Source organism: Melozone crissalis, unplaced genomic scaffold (genome assembly GCF_028551555.1).
Source record: "Melozone crissalis strain CALT ecotype California unplaced genomic scaffold, PUWL_Pcris_2 ptg000012l_1, whole genome shotgun sequence".
In the NCBI taxonomy this organism is placed as follows: domain Eukaryota; kingdom Metazoa; phylum Chordata; class Aves; order Passeriformes; family Passerellidae; genus Melozone; species Melozone crissalis.
This window is the reverse complement of record NW_026535790.1, coordinates 1,449,521-1,466,324: the sequence shown is the minus strand read 5'-3', so window position 1 is coordinate 1,466,324 and position 16,804 is coordinate 1,449,521. Positions and strand designations below refer to the sequence as shown.

At 53.0% G+C, this 16,804-nt stretch overlaps 1 protein-coding gene across 1 annotated transcript; it reads right to left on the bottom strand.

The window, feature by feature from the left end:
- Positions 1-854: 854 nt before the first annotated feature.
- NAGPA (N-acetylglucosamine-1-phosphodiester alpha-N-acetylglucosaminidase) lies at positions 855-14,911 on the bottom strand. Its single transcript, XM_054271156.1, has 11 exons — positions 14,898-14,911; positions 11,609-12,793; positions 8,629-8,768; positions 7,547-7,655; positions 6,623-6,751; positions 5,678-5,886; positions 4,915-4,962; positions 4,456-4,584; positions 2,467-2,598; positions 2,257-2,311; positions 855-1,724 (listed from the first exon to the last, which is right to left on the bottom strand). The coding sequence occupies exons 1-11, from the start codon at positions 14,909-14,911 to the stop codon at positions 1,484-1,486; spliced, it is 2,391 nt and encodes a 796-aa protein (XP_054127131.1). The 3' UTR covers positions 855-1,483.
- Between the last annotated feature and the right edge of the window lie 1,893 nt (positions 14,912-16,804).

The window sequence follows — 16,804 nt, the reverse complement described above, 5'->3', positions numbered from 1 at the left end:
TCCACAAGCAGAGATAATGCTTGTATTCACTTTTTCCTGCTTTTTAACTAAAATGTTTGGGCTTTTTTCTACAGAACCAGCATCTTGTGTTTAATTTCCTAGCACAGAGTGGGCTGGAACAGCACATCCTGCAGTGTGGGTGTTATTAAACATAAAAGAGCCCCTGGCTTCCACTGGGGGCTGAGGTTAGCTGGGAAGGGATCAGCTCCTTCTGCAGCTGCACATCAGGAATTCTGAGTTTCAGGCAGGTAGCACTAAAAGACTTTATTCAAGTTTCAAATAAACTTCTGTAAATCATAGAAAAATAGAGTCTCTTGGTTACAGGCTGATTTGGTGCCAACACTGGCACAGAAAAGACACATCCTTTACTTGGAGAGGTAAAAAGGGAGTGAGTGCATAAAGGTGTGTGGGGCTCAGACAGGCTCTCACCCCTCTGCAGCACCCAGGGGCTTGGCCAGGGCTGGTTCCCTCACGGGGCAGCAAATTCCAACACTGATTGAATGGAACTGTGCAAGGATTTGTTCCACATTTCCAGAGGAGGAGCTCGGGGTCCTGGCTGGGCTGGAGCCCCTGCTGGGGCAGGGCAGCCCAGTCTGTGCCATGGAGCCATGCCAGGCTGTCCCTGTCTGTGCCATGCCAGGCTGTCCCTGTCTGTCCCATGCCAGGCTGTTCCTGTCTGTGCCATGCCAGCCATGCCAGGCTGTCCCTGTCTGTCCCATGCCAGGCTGTTCCTGTCTGTGCCATGGAGCCATGCCAGGCTGTCCCTGTCTGTGCCCTCCCCCTCAGGGACAGCTCCAGGCTGTGCCAGGGTCCCTCAGAGCTGGGCAGAGCCTTTGGCTGCTGGGAGCTGGAGAGATGCACAAATGGAACCTGGGACCTGAGAGGGCTTTTCTGGTGCTGTGCTGCAGGAGCTGCCCCAAAGCACAGCACTCAGCACCCTCTGGGGCTGCTCTGGCCTGAGGGTTGGTCAGAAAACACCCCAGCCCTGCAGGGCTGTCACAACCCTGTCACCCCTGAGCCACCACCATGGCTGGGACAGGAGGGCTCTGCTGGCACTGGCTGCTGCACCTGCTTCAATGTTTTAGAACAAACTTTTGGTCACTTTTCTGATTAAAATCTGAGCTTAACAAGGAAGGGCAGACACTGATTAGTACCTTTAAGCCCAGCTTTGTACTAGAGGCAGCTTAGCATCTTAAAAAGCACTGCTCAGATGAGCAGGGATCTTTCAGAGGTGCTGACTTGCATCCCTCACCTGTTTGCCTTCAGTTCTGGAAGGAACCAGCCCATCTCCTTTGCTGCTGCAGCTGTGGAATTCCCTCACCCAAGGGATGTCCTGCATCCCCTGAGGCTGCAGGGCAGCACAGGAAAGGAAAGCACAGCCACAACAGGGCAGTTCTGGGCTGAGGCTCCCAGTGGGAACAGCCCCAGTCCCAGGCGGTGCTGAGGGGCAATGCAGGGTGAAATCCTCATCCCATCCATGATTCTAAAGGAACTCCTGGTTTGGCTCCTGGGTGTCCTCAGGCTCCTGAACGTGCTTGTGGCCCCAGGCAGCAGAGGTGGGGCTGTGAGGGCTGTCCCCGTTGATGTCCTTCAGCGGGAGGTAGCGATAGTCGCGATAGTCTCGGTGCTGCCGCCGCCGCCCCTGCAGCAGCAGCCCCACGTTCCCCAGGGCACTCAGCACCAGCAGCAGGGCCAGGGCAGAGCTCAGGGAGAGCCACGAGCTCCTGTGGGACACAAATCACAGCACCAACAGCTCACCTGTGTGCCCCAGTGTGCAGAGGATTGCCCTCCCTGCTGTGTGTTCCCAAGCTTGTGGGCCTGCTCTCAGGACAGAACCATGGAATTGTTATGGATGGAAAAACCCTCCAAGATCATCGAGTCCAACCATTGTCCCAGCACTGCCAAGGCCACCACTGACCTATGGCCCCAACTGCCACATCCACATGGCTTCTAAATCCCTCCAGGGATGGGGACTCCACCACCTCCCTGGGCACCCTGTGCCAGGGCCTGACCACCCTTCCGTGAAGGAATTTCCCCAATACCCAATCTGAACCTCTCCTGGCACAGCTTGAGGCCATTTCCCCCTGTCCTGTCCCTGTTCCCTGGGAGCAGAGCCCGACCCCCCCCCAGCTGTCCCCTCCTGTCAGGAGCTGTGCAGAGCCACAAGGGCCCCCCTGAGTCTCCTTTTCTGCAGACTGAACACCCCCCATGCTCTGTGGCAGCCTCTGAGATACACAGTGAGCACCAAACACTTACTCTGACAGAAAGAACTTGTCTTTGCTCTTTTCCTGGGAAGCCAAACACTGTCCAGCTGGAAAACAAAGAGGGAAGAAAGGTGGGACAGGGTTCCAAATAAAATTCCACTAAAAAGAGCAAGGTTAAGCAGAGCTGGTGACTGAGCAAACACCATCATGCACTAAAGCTGCTGTTCCAGCTTTTCCCCAAGCCCAGCCCCTGCAGGGATACCTCTGTGCAGGAGCTCCTGCAGCGCCCCGTGGTGGCTGATGTTGCAGCTGCCGGTCTCGGGGTCACAGGGACACGAGTGGTCACACGCACAGCGGCTCCGGCAGCTCGGCCCAAACCAGCCCAGTGGACACTCTGGGGATGGCATCACAGAGGGATTTGCGGGGGAAGGGTAGATATAAGTCTAATTGTGTCAGGAACTCACGTCTTAAAAAAGGAACTCACTATGCTGCGGCAAAACATCTAAATATGGATAACATTGTAACTAGACCAGTGAAGAGATTTTTGCTTTTATTTCTAGCACATCAGTCTCAAAATACAAAATGGAGACATGACAGCTCACTGATCTACACGAAAATGTCTCTTCTGGGAGGGCTGATACAGAAATACATAAAATCATCTCAGTCTAGATTTCAGCTAATCACACACAGAAAACACATATTGACAAGCATTCTATCTAATCTTATAAAACATACGTAATGGTAGCTAAAACAAAGACTGGTTCATAAGAGACAAAGAACACAGTTCTATTCATACTAATCTTCTAAAGATATACATTAAATAACCTTGTTGCTATCTTAAAGCTAATTCTACAGAGGCTTATTGTTGTTTGTCACGTCTACTGCTTGGGAAACTTTTCTGCAATGCTAACAAAACTCCAATCTAAGGCCTACATACTTTTTTTAACCATTTTCTAAAAATCTTCTAACCTTATGGATTCCAACAGGATTGGTCATTGCCACGGCTCCCCCTGCTCTGGGAGCACCCAGGCTGTGGCTGCAGCTCCCTCAGCTCAGCTGAGCCCACAGCAGCCTGGGAGCACCGTGCTGGAGGTCAAGGCTGCTCCTTGGGGCTTCAGAGGGAAGTTTGTGTAGAACTGGGATCACACAATCATGGAATGGCTATTTGAGTTGAAAGGGACTTTAGAGCTCATCTTGCTCCACCTCCTGCCATGAGCAGGGACATCTTCCACTATCCCAGGTTGCTCTAAGACCCAAGCTGGCCTTGGACACTTCCAGGGATGGGGCAGCCACAGCTGCTCTGGGCAACATCTCTGGGATGGGATTGGCTGAGTGTTCCCAGGCTGGAACAGAGCATCCCTGACAGAATCAGGAAGTTCACACCCCTCTGTAATTCAATCATTCACTCAGACACAGGGGACCTGCAGTGGTTACACCAGGCAGAACAGAACACTCAGCACTGGCACAGGCAGTGTGAGGGTGGAAGGCAGGAGAGCCCTGTGGAGCATTCCCCAGGCTCTGACTGCATCACCTGAAGCCTGGGCTACAGCGGGGCCTGGTGCAACACCCTGGAGCAGAGGATGTTTTGTGGTCACTCAGGGGCTCTGGGAAAAGAATGCAGCTATTTGGGGCTGAGACTATACAGGAATCCACAATTTTCCATTGAGGAAGCAAACTCCTCTTTGCTCTCTGCTCCTTCTGTCACAGACACATTTTATGAAAAATCCTTTCCTTAAGATTTTTTCTCCTGAGAATCTGAGAGGCCTCAAGAACAAAATGTGAACAATGGTTATCTGCTGCAGTGGAATACAACAGGTGCATCTGTGGTTGGTCACATGTGGTTGTTTCTAATTAATGGCCAATCACAGTCAGCTGTCTCAGACTCTCAGTCAGTCACAAGATTTTATTATAATTCCATTCCTTCCTTGGCTTGCTAGCCTTCTGATGAAATCCTTTCTTCTATTCTTTTAGTATAGTTTTAATATAATATATATATATCATAAAATAATAAATTACCCTTCTGAAATATGGAGTCAGACCCTCGTCTCTTCCCTCATCCTGGGACCCCTGTGAACATCACCACACTCCTTCCTCTCCTTTTCAGCCCACTTGGGTAGGACAGGCAGGCCCAGAACAGCCTGGAGCCGGCTGGTGATGTCAGGCCTGAGCTGCCCTGGCAGAAGTGCCCCCAGGAGGTGGCTCAGAGGTGACACAGCGCTGTCCCAGCCCCAGAGGTCGCTGTAACCCTTACCGTGCTCACAGCTGGTGCCGTAGAAGCCGGCAGGGCAGGAGCAGGCTCCGTGCACGGGGTCACAGGAGCTGCCGTGCTGGCACCGGCACCGCTGGCTGCAGGACTGCCCGAAGGAGCCGGGAGCACACGCTGCGGGACACAAACAGAGATGTCACCAGGACCCTGGTGGCAGAGGTGAGCAGTGCCAGCACACAGCCACAGCCCAGCCCTGGGGAGGGATGCTCCCAGAAGCTGAGTGTGTGCCCTGAACAAGGAGCAAGGACTCGAGTGTCTCCCACCAAGCCAACTGTAGATGCTCCAGCTGCATTGAACTCATTCAAACTGCCAGAAAAGAGCAGCCCAGCCCACAGGGAGCCTCTCCCTTCCCTGCTGTCCCCTGGGGCAGGCAGCTGCTGGAAAGGGGCTCCCACTGCCCCTCCCTGGCTGTGCAGAGGCAGGGGAGCAGCAGTCAGGGTTTACCTTCAGTGCAGTTGCTGCCAGTCCAGCCGGCGTCACAGAGGCATCCAGCTGTGCAAACACAGAACAGGCATTACTGACAACAACAACACACAGCAGGCAGCAAGCACCTGAAATTAGGAGCCTCTGCCCCTGGAGGTGCCCTCAAGAGGAGGAACCCTGCACTCACACAAAGGGTGGGTTCACACCCCCCTCCCCAGCTGCCAAATGCAGCAGAATCCCTGATGGCATTCCCTGGGACCAGCTCTGGGGCAGCACTGGCAACACCTGCACCCAGCAAGCTTTCAATCACTTGAATGAGAGTGGAGTCAGGAGGACAGGAACAGGGTGACAGAGATGGGCACAGAGGGGCAGAAGCTGGTGACACACATTGCAGCAATCCCTAGGCTCAGATTCATGGAGGAGTAGCAACTGCACACCTGTAAAACTTATGAAGTAGGAGAGGGAGGTGAAGAAGGAACAGTAAGGGGAGGGGAGAGAAGCAGCTGCTGTCACACAGCATAAAACACAGCCCTGCCCATCAGCAGCCTCACAAAAACCCAGAAAAGGAACCTGGAGCAGAAAAGGAAACTGAGGCACAGAGCTGGCTCCTAAAGCCAACGTGTTCTGACCACCTGTGCCTCGGATGCTCTGGAGAGGGGAAGCAGCCCCACACACCCACCCAGCCGCTGCCTGGCACTCCGCATTCCCCCGGGACATTCCCCAGGGCTGCACGGCCGGGTCCTGCCCCCCCGGGCCCCCCGGTGCCCCCGGCACGGGCGCTCACCGGCGCTGCAGACGCCGCGCAGGCTGCAGTTGGCAGGGCCGCAGTCCAAGGTGTCGCAGGCGGGTCCCGCCCAGAAGGGGCCGTGGCAGCGGCACCGCCCGGCCTCGCACAGCCCGTGGCCGCTGCAGTCGGGCGGGTCGCAGCCCGGCTCGTGCACGCACACCACGGTGGAGATGCTCCGGGGACAGCGCCACATGCTGTCAAAGGAGCTGGGGACAGCAGAGGGGACAGCCTGAGCTCACCCTGCGCTGCCCAGCACAGCCAACAGCCCTTACATAACCCAGAGATTTCCTCCTGAGCCACGCTGCCAAACATGAACAGTAATACTGGGGAAATACAAACACCAAACTGCATTGGAGTCAATGTTTTAGGTGAGTTCTAAATCCCATGTGATAGGTATCATTTCAAACATGGAATTACAGAAGCAACAGTCCCAGATTCCCTCATTTTGCCACACATTTTCTTGAATGTTATTTGCTTTGATATACATTATATCACCGTAGTTATGGCAACTGAATGTTAACTCCCTTCATGTTTACAGTCAGAACCGACTAAAAAGTTGAATTTAAAACAAAATATTCTTTAGATTCCTTCCAATGAGGAAGGGCAGAGTCTCCCAGTCAGTGTTTCTCATCCATAATAATAAGCTGCTGACAGATCTCTGCTAATTCCCCTGGATGTGCAGCTCTGAATCTCCCAGACTAAGAGCTGCTGCCTTATCCCATTCCCACATCAGCCACTCAGTCACAGCCACAGCTCTGCTGCCTGTCTGCAACCAGCTCAGCTTTAATCCTGGATGACTAAGTGGAAAAAACATGGAGTCACTCAACCTCTTTAAACTCTAGAGCTGCTCTCTCCTGCCTTTGCTGTGCCCTCCCAGGCTGTGGGCTGGGCTCTGCAGGCTGGCAGGAGCTGCAGGGCCTGGGCAGAGGCAGCAGCACCTACCAGTGCTCAGAGGGGTAGTTGGCCAGGGTTCCATTCAGGACCAGCGTGGCAGAGCCTCCCCCATCCAGGTTGATGGCGTTGATGAGTCCCTGCTGCTTCAGGAATTCTGCCATTTCCCACAGGCTGACCCTGCAAAGCAGAGATTGGTTGGTGATTTGCCTTCAGTGAAGCTGTTAGGTCAGGAGCTTGCTGCTCTCTGTGGTGGAAGGGGAAGCTCTCCCATCCCAGACCGCTTTTGGCGGGTCTTTGGTGACACACCAGTTATTGTGGGGGAAGGGTAGATATAAGTTTAATTGTGTTAGGAACCCACGTTTTAAAAAAGGAACTCACTATGCTGCGGCAAAACGTCTAGATATGGACAACATTGTAACCAGACAAGTGAAGAGATTTTTGCTTTTATTTCTAGCACATCAGTCTCAAAACACAAAATGGAGACATGATAGCTCACTGATCCACACCAAAAATGTATCTGCTGTATCTGCAATGGTAACAGAACTCCAATCTAAGGCCTACATACTTTTTTTAACCACTTCCTAAAAACCCTCTAACTTCATGGATTCCAACAGAAGGGGAAGCTCTCCCATCCCAGACCGCTTTTGGCGGCTCTTTGGGGACTCCCAATGAGGGGAACTCCCCAGCAGCCAGAGGCAAGTGCAGGGCAGAAGACCTGCATGGAGACAATATGTGGATGCATAAATAAGGGGAGTCTGGTCAACTTCAGGGCTCTGCCAGTGCAAGAGAAGACAGTTTTAGTGACATGGGCCAGATCCGATGAAAGGCAGCTAAGGGGAAAGTGCAGTAGCTGAGCCTTTTCTGTGAACCTTTTCTGGCTCCCCTGAGCTCTGTAAGGCTCTGCTTTAAAACATGTCCCTGACAGCTGCAGAGCCCTCCAGCCCAGGAACTGAGGAATTCCCCAGCCCTTACCCTCTGGACTCTGTCTGTCCATCCACATGGACCAGGACCAGGCGGCCCTGGCGGTCGTGTCCCACGGCAGTCCTGGCTGAGATCACATTGATGAACCTGTCAAAGGTTCCTGCAGCACAGGGAACAATTCACACTCAGCTGGGGCACACAATGGGCTGCTGAGACACATCTGGCTGCAAAGAGCTCCCAGCAAGGGCCTCATCTGAACTGAGACACAGGGAGAGCACAGCCCAACCTCCTCTCGTTCATCCAAGCCCTACAAAAGGGCTCTTGATTAAGCTTTTGTCCAGCACAGGGATTCACAATCCCTTGGCATCAAACTCCTGTAAGAGGCACCTGCTTTGAGTTTCTGGTTGGACAGGATGGGAATTCTTGCCTGTGGGGTGGGCAGGCCCTGGCACAGGGTGCCCAGAGCAGCTGTGGCTGCCCCTGGATCCCTGGCAGTGCCCAAGGCCAGGCTGGATGGGGCTTGGAGCAACCTGAGATAGTGGAAGTTCCCTGCCCATGGCAGGGGTGTGGAGTAAGATGGTATTTAAGGTGCTTCAACCCAAACTATTCCATGATTCTATGAAAGTTTGACCTCTTAGTGGCATTCACAATTTCTGTAAAATCCCTTCACCCAGGATTTTTCTCCTGGGAAGCTGAGAAGCCTCACAGAGAAAAGAGAAACAATTCTTATCTCATTTGTTTCTCCTGTGTTGTGCTCATGTGGAATGTGTTTGGAGATTGTTTACCCACAGGTGATTGTTTTATTGGATTCTGCTGTGAGTTGTTTTCACTCTTTGGCCAATCAGGGCCAAGCTGTGTCAGGACTCTGGAAAGAGTCACGAGTTTTCATTATTATATTTTTAGCATTTTGTAAGTATCCTTTCTCTATTCTTTAGCATAGTTTAGTATAGCATTCTTTAATATAATATAGTATCATAAAATAATAAATTAGCCTTCTGAGAACATGGAGTCAGATTCATCATTCCTTCCTTCATCTGGGACACCCCAAACACAATTCCTGTTAAATGCCCTTGTCCCCAGAGTGCCAGGGACAGCCAGCCCCTGGCAGGCTGCAGCAGGCCCACAGCAGTTACCTGTGCTCTGGGTGTCCCCACACTCGGCTGCCCGGCTCTGGTTGATGTACAGCTCTCCATCCCTCAGCAGCCACACCACGCCACTCACCAGCTGCACAAAGGGGTTGGACTGGTCCAGCACATCCTCCTCAGACAGGTACCTGGGAACAGAGGGCACCAGGGTCACCCACAGGCACTGCATGCCATGGGAAAGCCTCTCCTGCTGCCAGCAGGCTCCTGAAGCAGGGAGAGGGCAGGAAAAGGCAGAATGAAGGACTGCTACATCCAAATCCAGGGATCAAGCAGTGTGAAACAGCACTTGAGCAGCCAGAGCAGCCCCTGCTCTTTGCTCTCTGCACAGACCCACAGCTAACGATGGTCCCAGGCCACTGTGCCTCACACAATGTGGCCAGGGGAGCTGAGCTAGGGCAATAAAAGCAGGAAGCATCTGGCAGAACACAAGGACAGAGCTGTGGAGATTCTCAGTTCAGTCAAAGGGAATTCTCCCAGGCTTCAGGCCTGGGAAACTTAGAGAGGAAGAATGAAAACAATTATCTCTCTTTCTGTTCATATTGTTTATAGATATGTACCTTCAGAGTGTGCTATTCATAGTTCACCCATAGTGTGAAAGGTTTTTACTTTGAGACCAATTGGGTTTCACCTTAGTGATTCTGGTTATAAAAGGACACCACCTCTTAATAAAATCTCTCCTTTTCACCTTCTGAACCATGGAGTCCTTTCATCCATCCCTGACCCAACAGTGTCACAGAGCCACTGCCAAATACTCAGGGATCTGTGGAAGCAGCTGTAACATCCTGCTGCCTGTCAGCTTCTATTCTCCAAAAATGTGACACCCAACAGCTTTGCGGAGCATTTGGAGCTGCAGCATCCAGCCTGCCTGCAGCTGCACTGGGTGGCAGCTGCTCCTTCCATCTGGGCAGGAGCTTCCCCTGCTCCTGCAGACAGCAAAAGGACAGTTCAGGTGCCACCTCCATGCCCAGGTGTTGTGTGTCACCACAGGGATATGGGGGATACAGGGGAACACCTGCCTCAGGGGAGCCTGGGCTGGGGGATGTCTGCAGCTGAGGGGGTTGGACAGCTGTGCTCTGCTTTTTGGGTTTAAAGGTGAATTTTCTGATGGCTTGTGAGAGCTGGATGCTCAACTTTTGTTTGGTATCCATGACTGTAGGCAAACAAAGCTTTGTGTAATTACAAACACCTGAATGGAAAACATGCCAAACCAACTCCCTTTTCCCATGGGAAAGGAACAAGAAGACAGCATGAACATGGCTGAAAGCAGATCAAACTACAAAACAGCTTGGGCAGGGAGTGACAGCTTTCAGAGCCTGGAGTCACCCACTGCCAGCCCAGGGAGCAGCAGCAGCTGTGCAGGGTGGGGTGGCTGCCCTGGGCTGTCCTGCTGCAGGCTGAGAGTGAAGGTGTCAACGACTTTCCCCACTGTCCTGACAGCCAAAATCACACCCAAACTATTTTTCTGATCATGGTTTGGAAGGCACAAAGCCACCAAACACCACAATAGCTCCATTTAACAGGGACATCCTGCCAGAGCTGGGGAGCAGCAGGGCACAGCTGAGCTTAGGGACTCAACAGGGACCCTGAAATTGCTGTTGAATTGAAGGACATGTCACTGACCCACCCAGCCCCTCTCTCACACATAAATCAAGGCCATGATGCTCAGGGCAGCCAGAATGGCTGCAGGATAAAGCCTTGGCTTGGCACACTCAGTGCAGGGATCCCTCCTGAGGTCTGGGACTGAGCTACCAGAAGGGTGGAGATGTAAATTCCAGGCTGCTGCTGCATCTTCTGACACCAGCAGAAGGGTCCTGGGAATCCTTCTGGGCCTTTCAGGATCTTCCTGCTGCTGGGGAAGGGCAGCTCCTGGAGGCCTTGCACTCCACAGAGCACTACAGTCTCTCAGTCACATATTCTTCATCAGAAGGTGATTAAAACTTCTGTCTCCATCTTGGGGAGGGTCACATGCCCAGGAGGGCAAGAAGACCAGTGACACCTGGCCTGGCCCAGCCACAGTGTGAGCAGGAGGGCCAGAGCAGTGACCATTCCCTGTGCTGGGCACCTCCAGTGCTGGGGTCAGTTCTGGGTTCTCATGACAGGAAGGGGCTGGAGCGTGTCCAGGGAAGGGAACAGAGCTGGGGAGGGGCTGGAGCACCAGGAGGGGCTGAGGGAGCTGGGAAGGGGCTCAGCCTGGGGAAGAGGAGGCTCAGGGAGGAACTTGTGGCTCTGCACAGCTCCTGACAGGAGGGGACAGCTGGGGGGTCAGGCTCTGCTCCCAGGGAACAGGGACAGGAGGAGGAATGGCCTCAAGTAGTGTCAGGGGAGGGTCAGGTTGAACATGGGGAAAATTCCTTCATGGAAACGGTGGTCAGGCACTGGCACAGCTGCCCACGGCCTTAAAGAGTTCCAAAGAGTAACCACCTTTAAAGTGTTCCAAAGAAGTGTTAATATGGTCAATCACAAGTTTGCCCAGAGAGGATGTGGAGTCTCCATCCTTGGAGATGTTCAAAATCCAACCAGACATGGTCCTGAACAGCCCACTCCATCCAATCTGTGCTGAGCAGGGTGCTGGATGAGGCACCTCCTGAGGTCCCTTCCAAACCCAGCCTTTCTGTACCACAGCCAGAGCACTCACACTGCACTCTGTGCCTCCTCTGTGGAAAACACAGAGCCCTCTCCCCTTCTACCCCACCCAGTGTGCCCACTGCAAGCTGGGAGAGGAGACACTGGAGCCCAAGCAGCTGGAGATCAGCACTTACTGAGCTTCTCTTCATCCTAGGACATGAGCCAAGGGCCACCACCAGGTACAGCTAGAACATCCCTAGCTTCAGCTAGGGAGCTGAAGCCAAGTGAGCTTCTGCTCTAACTGGGGAGGCCAAGGAGGCAATGCTGGGATGAGCTTCCTGCCCAGTAATGCCTGAAACTCTTCAGGCTGGAGAGCACTCTCCAAATACCCCCCAGCTCTTACCCAAACACCATGGTGCCATCTTTGCGGATGCCAAACTGAGCGTTTTGCAGGCCTCCCGAGTCTCTCACCAGCCTCCCATCGCTCACAACATTCCCGAGGCACTCTCCGGTTTCCATGTTGAAGTACCCGCCGTTCTGGGCCACCAGACACTTCCTGAGCTTCGCAGTCTCCTCCACGGTGGCTCTGCGCTGAGCCCGGCAGCCGCCGGCCCCGCCCGGCTCCAGCACCGAGAAGGTGCTCAGGGGGTTCCTCACGAACGTGAAGTGCCCGTAGATCGCCTTGCGGTCCCTGCCCTCAGGGTGGATGTACGAGACAAATGTCCTGGTGACGGCCACCGGCCCGCCCGTGCTGTTGTCGCCGGGCCACGCTTCGTGGGTGAGGTTTCCGTACTTGACGGGCTGGCAGTCCCTGACGTGCCGGTGGCCGTGTCGCGGGCCGTGCTGCCCGGGCGGGTACGGCTGCAGCGGGGGCTCGCCGGGGCCGCTCCTGCAACGACAACACCCGGTTGTCCCAAGGCCGCACAGGCGGGGTGGTGAGAGCGGCGCAGCTCGGGGTGGGCACGGCCTCGCTGGCACCCAGGCCCGCTTCTCCCGCGTCCCCGGTGAGACCCGCCGCGCTTCGAGGGCGGCCGTCCCGCCTGGCACCCGCTCCACCGGCCCGACACAGGGCACCGGGAGCCCCCGGACAGACAGTGCCCAGACACTCACCCGGCGCCGCGGGCCACCTGCAGCGAGCCGAGCACCGCCAACGCGGCCACCAGGACCGTCCCGACCCCTGCTCGCCCCGATCCCCGTCCCGGGGCCGGGCCCGCCCCGACCCCCGCCCGGCCGGGACAGCCACCCGCGGCCCCCGCCGTCCCACACGCCGCCATCTTGGCGGGCGCTCGGAGGGCGCGCGGCGGCACCGCCCCCTAGCGGCTGCCGGGGCGGGCGGGCGGGCGTCGAAGGGGGGCCGAGGCTGGGACAGCTCCCGCAGAGCGGGAACCGGGACAGCTCCCACAGAGACACGGGCAGGGAACCGGGACAGCTCCCACAGGGCGGGAACCGGGACAGCTTCCGCAGAGACACGGGCGGGAACCGGGACAGTTCCCACAGGGACACGGGCGGGAACCGGGACAGTTCCCACAGGGACACGGGCCGGGACCGGGACAGCTCCCTCCGGGACACGGGCCGCGATCGGGGACAGCTCCCAGACGGACAGGGGCGGGAGCTGGGACAGCTCCCTCAGGAACACGGGCGGGAACCGGGACAGCTCCCACAGGGACACGGGCAGGAACTGGGACAGCTCCCACAGAGACATGGGCCGGGGCTGGGACAGAACCCACAGGGCGGGAACCGGGACGGCTCCCACAGGGACACGGGTCGGGAACTGGGACAGCTCCCACCGGGAACCGGGACAGCTCCCACAGTGACACGGGAGGGAACCGGGACAGCTCCCACACGGACACGGGAGGGAACCAGGACAGCTCCCACAGGGACACGGGCAGGGAGCCCGGGCTCCCAAGGTCCGGCTCTCTTTCCACAGCACCTCTGACCCTCACGGACAGCACAGCATCCACCGTCCTTACAGCCAGTGCAGATCATCTCCCCTGCTCGGAGGATCGAGAATCTGTTTTCCAGAAGCGAAAAACAGGCACACTGAGGGAATGATGATGCTACATTGAAACAGATCTGGGTTATCCTGAATCTAACTTCAGTGAATCTAGGCACCTTCTAACACTGCATGATTCTGTAACTTATCAGAATCATTCAATCATCCAGTGCCACCCCTGCCATGGCAGGGACACCTCCCACTGTCCCAGGCTGCTCCCAGCCCTGCCCAGCCTGGCCTTGGGCACTGCCAGGGATCCAGGGGCAGCCACAGCTGCTCTGGGCACCCTGTGCCAGGGCCTGCCCACCCTCCCAAGGAACAATTCCTAATTCCCAATATCCCATCCAGCCCTGCCCTCTGGCAGTGGGAGCCATTCCTCTTGTCCTATCACCACATTTTTTATCAGTGTTTATACTGCTGGAGTGGAATTTAATGGGGTGATAGTGACACTCAGCCTGCTCAGAGAGAGGGCAGGCAGCAGCTTGGTTTACTCAGTGAGTAGTAATTATATCCATGTTTGCCCATAGTAGCAAAACTCTTTAGTAAGGCACTCAAGGACTGAGGTATTCAAGAAGACAAATTCCTGCACTCAGCCTGTGGCTCACCTGCAGCAGTGGCTTTGCCCACCTAAACATGCAGCAGGTTCTCCACAGGCCACATTCCCTTCTGGGGGTAATGGGGGTCTTGGACAAACAGCATTCCCCTTGTCTTATCCCATTGCCAAAGTCCCCCCCCAGTTCTCTTCAGGCCTTGATTCCATCAATGAGGTGGAACAAGGACAGGAACTGTGGTTTTTGCTGGGTCCCCAGGATGAAGGAGGAATTGAGACAATGACTCCATGTTCTTAAAAGGCTAATTTATTATTTTATGTACTTACATTATATTAAAGAATGCTATACTAAAACCTATACTAAAGAATAAAGGATACAAACAGAAGGCTTAAGAAGAATGATAATGAAAAACTCGTGATTCTTCAGAGCCTGAACACAGCGGACTGTGATTGCTCATTAAGTTAAAATCATTCACATGAAACCAATCAAGCAATGTTGGTAAACAATCTCCAGACCACATTCCGAAGCAGCAAAACACAGGAGAAGCAATCAGATAATTATTGTTTTCATTCCTCTCTGAGGCTTCTCAGCTTCCCAGGAGAAGAAATCCTGGCAAAGGGATTTTTCCAGAGGAGATGACAGTGACAAGGAGCCAGCCCTGTGCCCTGGGGCTGTGGGGCCACAAGCCTGAGGCTGTACTGCAGGAGCAGAATCAGTGCTTCCATGGCCAGGGGGTTATGCCTCAGCTTTCCCAGGATAAGCACACCTGGTTCAGATAATAAATGTGCTGCTCTCTCAGGTGTCTTGCAGGTGGGAAAGTGGAGTTTTATGTCACAAATTAACCAGAAAACTCCCTCAGGACAAGCCAGTGCATTAAAAGATCTTAGCTAGTGGGTTATTATTCAGTTTTATTCAGCCATGGAGAGCTGCAGGTGTTCTGTTTGTGTTTCCAGCTGGAAACAAGCTGTCCAGTGGAACTCCAGGGTGGCCTAAAGGTGGTTTTCATGGTCTAAACTCAGCTCTACATAAAGCATGAGTAGAGCTGCAAATTTGTGCTTGGTCTTTTGCTCAACAGCTTCATCTTTTCACAGAGACCTTCATGGACTAAGAGTTCCACTGGGAGGCTTCCACCCACTTCCCAAACTCACCTGGTCTTTTCCATGGCTTACAAGAGAGCCTGGAATCACAACATGCAGTGTGGAACCCACGGGTCAAAAGCCACCTTGGGAAATCCCTGGGGAACAGAAACCTCCTCCAAATTGGAATGAAAAACAAAGCAGTACTTGAAAAAGGAATAGTCTCTCCTTTCCACATAGTGAATTGCTTTTCAGTTTACTTTCCTCTCTAAAGCAGCTCCTTCCACCTGATTAGTATTAAGTATAAGTGGAGTTCAAGGGACTTGTTTTTCCAGAATTGCTCAGAGGAAAGGGTGGCATTGCCAGAATTCCAGTGTTTGTTTTGCAGTGACACATGATTTCCCCACTAATTGAGATAAGCACCTGCTGTTAAAGATAACCAGTCTCCATTCCAGGTTGTGTCACAACCACATTCATGTCCCCAAAATGCAAGGTCTAAAGTACATGTGTGTGCAAGGGCTGGGAAAACACCTTGTGACCACCCTGAGCTTTGGTATGAAGGCACAACCCCAGCCCCAACTGAAATCTAAGTCAGGCTTTAAATATCTCTGTTTACTCCACTCAGTGGAGGTCAGCCAGTGGGTGTTTTTTTTTCTGTTATCAGAGTGAATATCATGAGAGGAATGTGCATTCTGATGTCTAGAGCTAATATAATTCCAATTTTATATTGGAATGTAAGGCAGATATTCTTCTGTCTTGAGCCTGAAGTTAGTTCAGTCTAGCTCTCAAAATGTGGGCATGACCACAATTAGGAAGTATTTTATCCTTTTCCTGCAATTTGTGAAATAAAAACCTGTCTAATAATTACTAATTTGAATTTTCCTATGGCTGATAACCACACTGGTTTTCTTTTCCTGATTATCTCCCTTCTTCTTCTTCTTCTAAGCCCTGGGAGGAATAAAAAATTTATTTCTATAACCTAAACCTGTACCTGTCTGAAAAGCTGTCTAAGCCAATACAAACCATGCAGGGGAAACTGTCTTTGGGAAATTATGTAAAAATTTCCTAGGTCACTTCTTTTACCTTCACTCCTTCCTTAGGGATTTTTTGGGTGAGGGGAAAATGAATAAAGCAGATAAAAAGCAGTTGGTGAGGTTAAAAGGCAGCAACTGCAAGAAGGGTGCAGAGTTTGAAGTGTTTGAGGGAAAAAGAGTATTAAAAGTGTCTTTTCATGCAGTGGGTTGGAACGAGATGATCTTTAGGGTCCTTTGCAATCCAAACTCTTCATTGATTCTGTGATCCTGTGCCATTTTCCCTTCTGACAGGAAGGTTGGAAGGCTTGGTGAGAAGTTATGGGAAACAGCTGAGATGAGATGAGGTAAAGCAGGTGCAGGTACTAAACAATAACATTAATTTAGTATTTTAGAGCATGGGGAGGGTTAGAGGAACATTAGGGCCAGTCCTTTCTTCAAACACCAGAGGTTTTCCATCTCCAAGGCAAAGCCCAGGGGTGTCCCTGCAGCTCCAGAGCTGGCTGTGGGCTCAGGGCTGGGACACCTGCAGGGGCATTTCAGGCCACCTGGAATAGCTCCCAAATTGAGGCTGTTCTGCAGCCAGCTCCTTTCATCTCCACTGTGGCAGGGGTTGTGCTTTAGAAATGGAGCAAAAAGAGAAAAAACACGAGAAGCAAATTGCCTTGTTGTTAAAAATGGCCATAATTTATCCCTCATGATATAGCACAGTGCCAGTGCTCAGAGCCCTTTGGAGTCATGGTGAGTTTGTGAGGATTGTGCCCCATAGTACAGATGTGATTGCTGCAAATACTTGTTACTGGAATATTCCATGTTATTTTTTCAGTGCAAATTAAATATAAAAAAAAAAAAAAGGAAAAAAGGTGGGTTTTAAAAGGTTCCAACTACATATACCATGTGGCTATAAGAGTAACCAGAGTAGCAGCAGGCTGTCATGAGATTTGCTTG

Excerpts from the sequence above, each read along its gene's own strand:
- NAGPA (XM_054271156.1), bottom strand. Across the intron at positions 6,752-7,546 it reads GGACAGACAGAGTCCAGAGG|GGTCAGCCTGTGGGAAATGG; the intron begins GTAAGGGCTGGG and ends TCTGCTTTGCAG. Across the intron at positions 4,963-5,677 it reads GCGCGGCGTCTGCAGCGCCG|CTGGATGCCTCTGTGACGCC; the intron begins GTGAGCGCCCGT and ends GTGTTTGCACAG.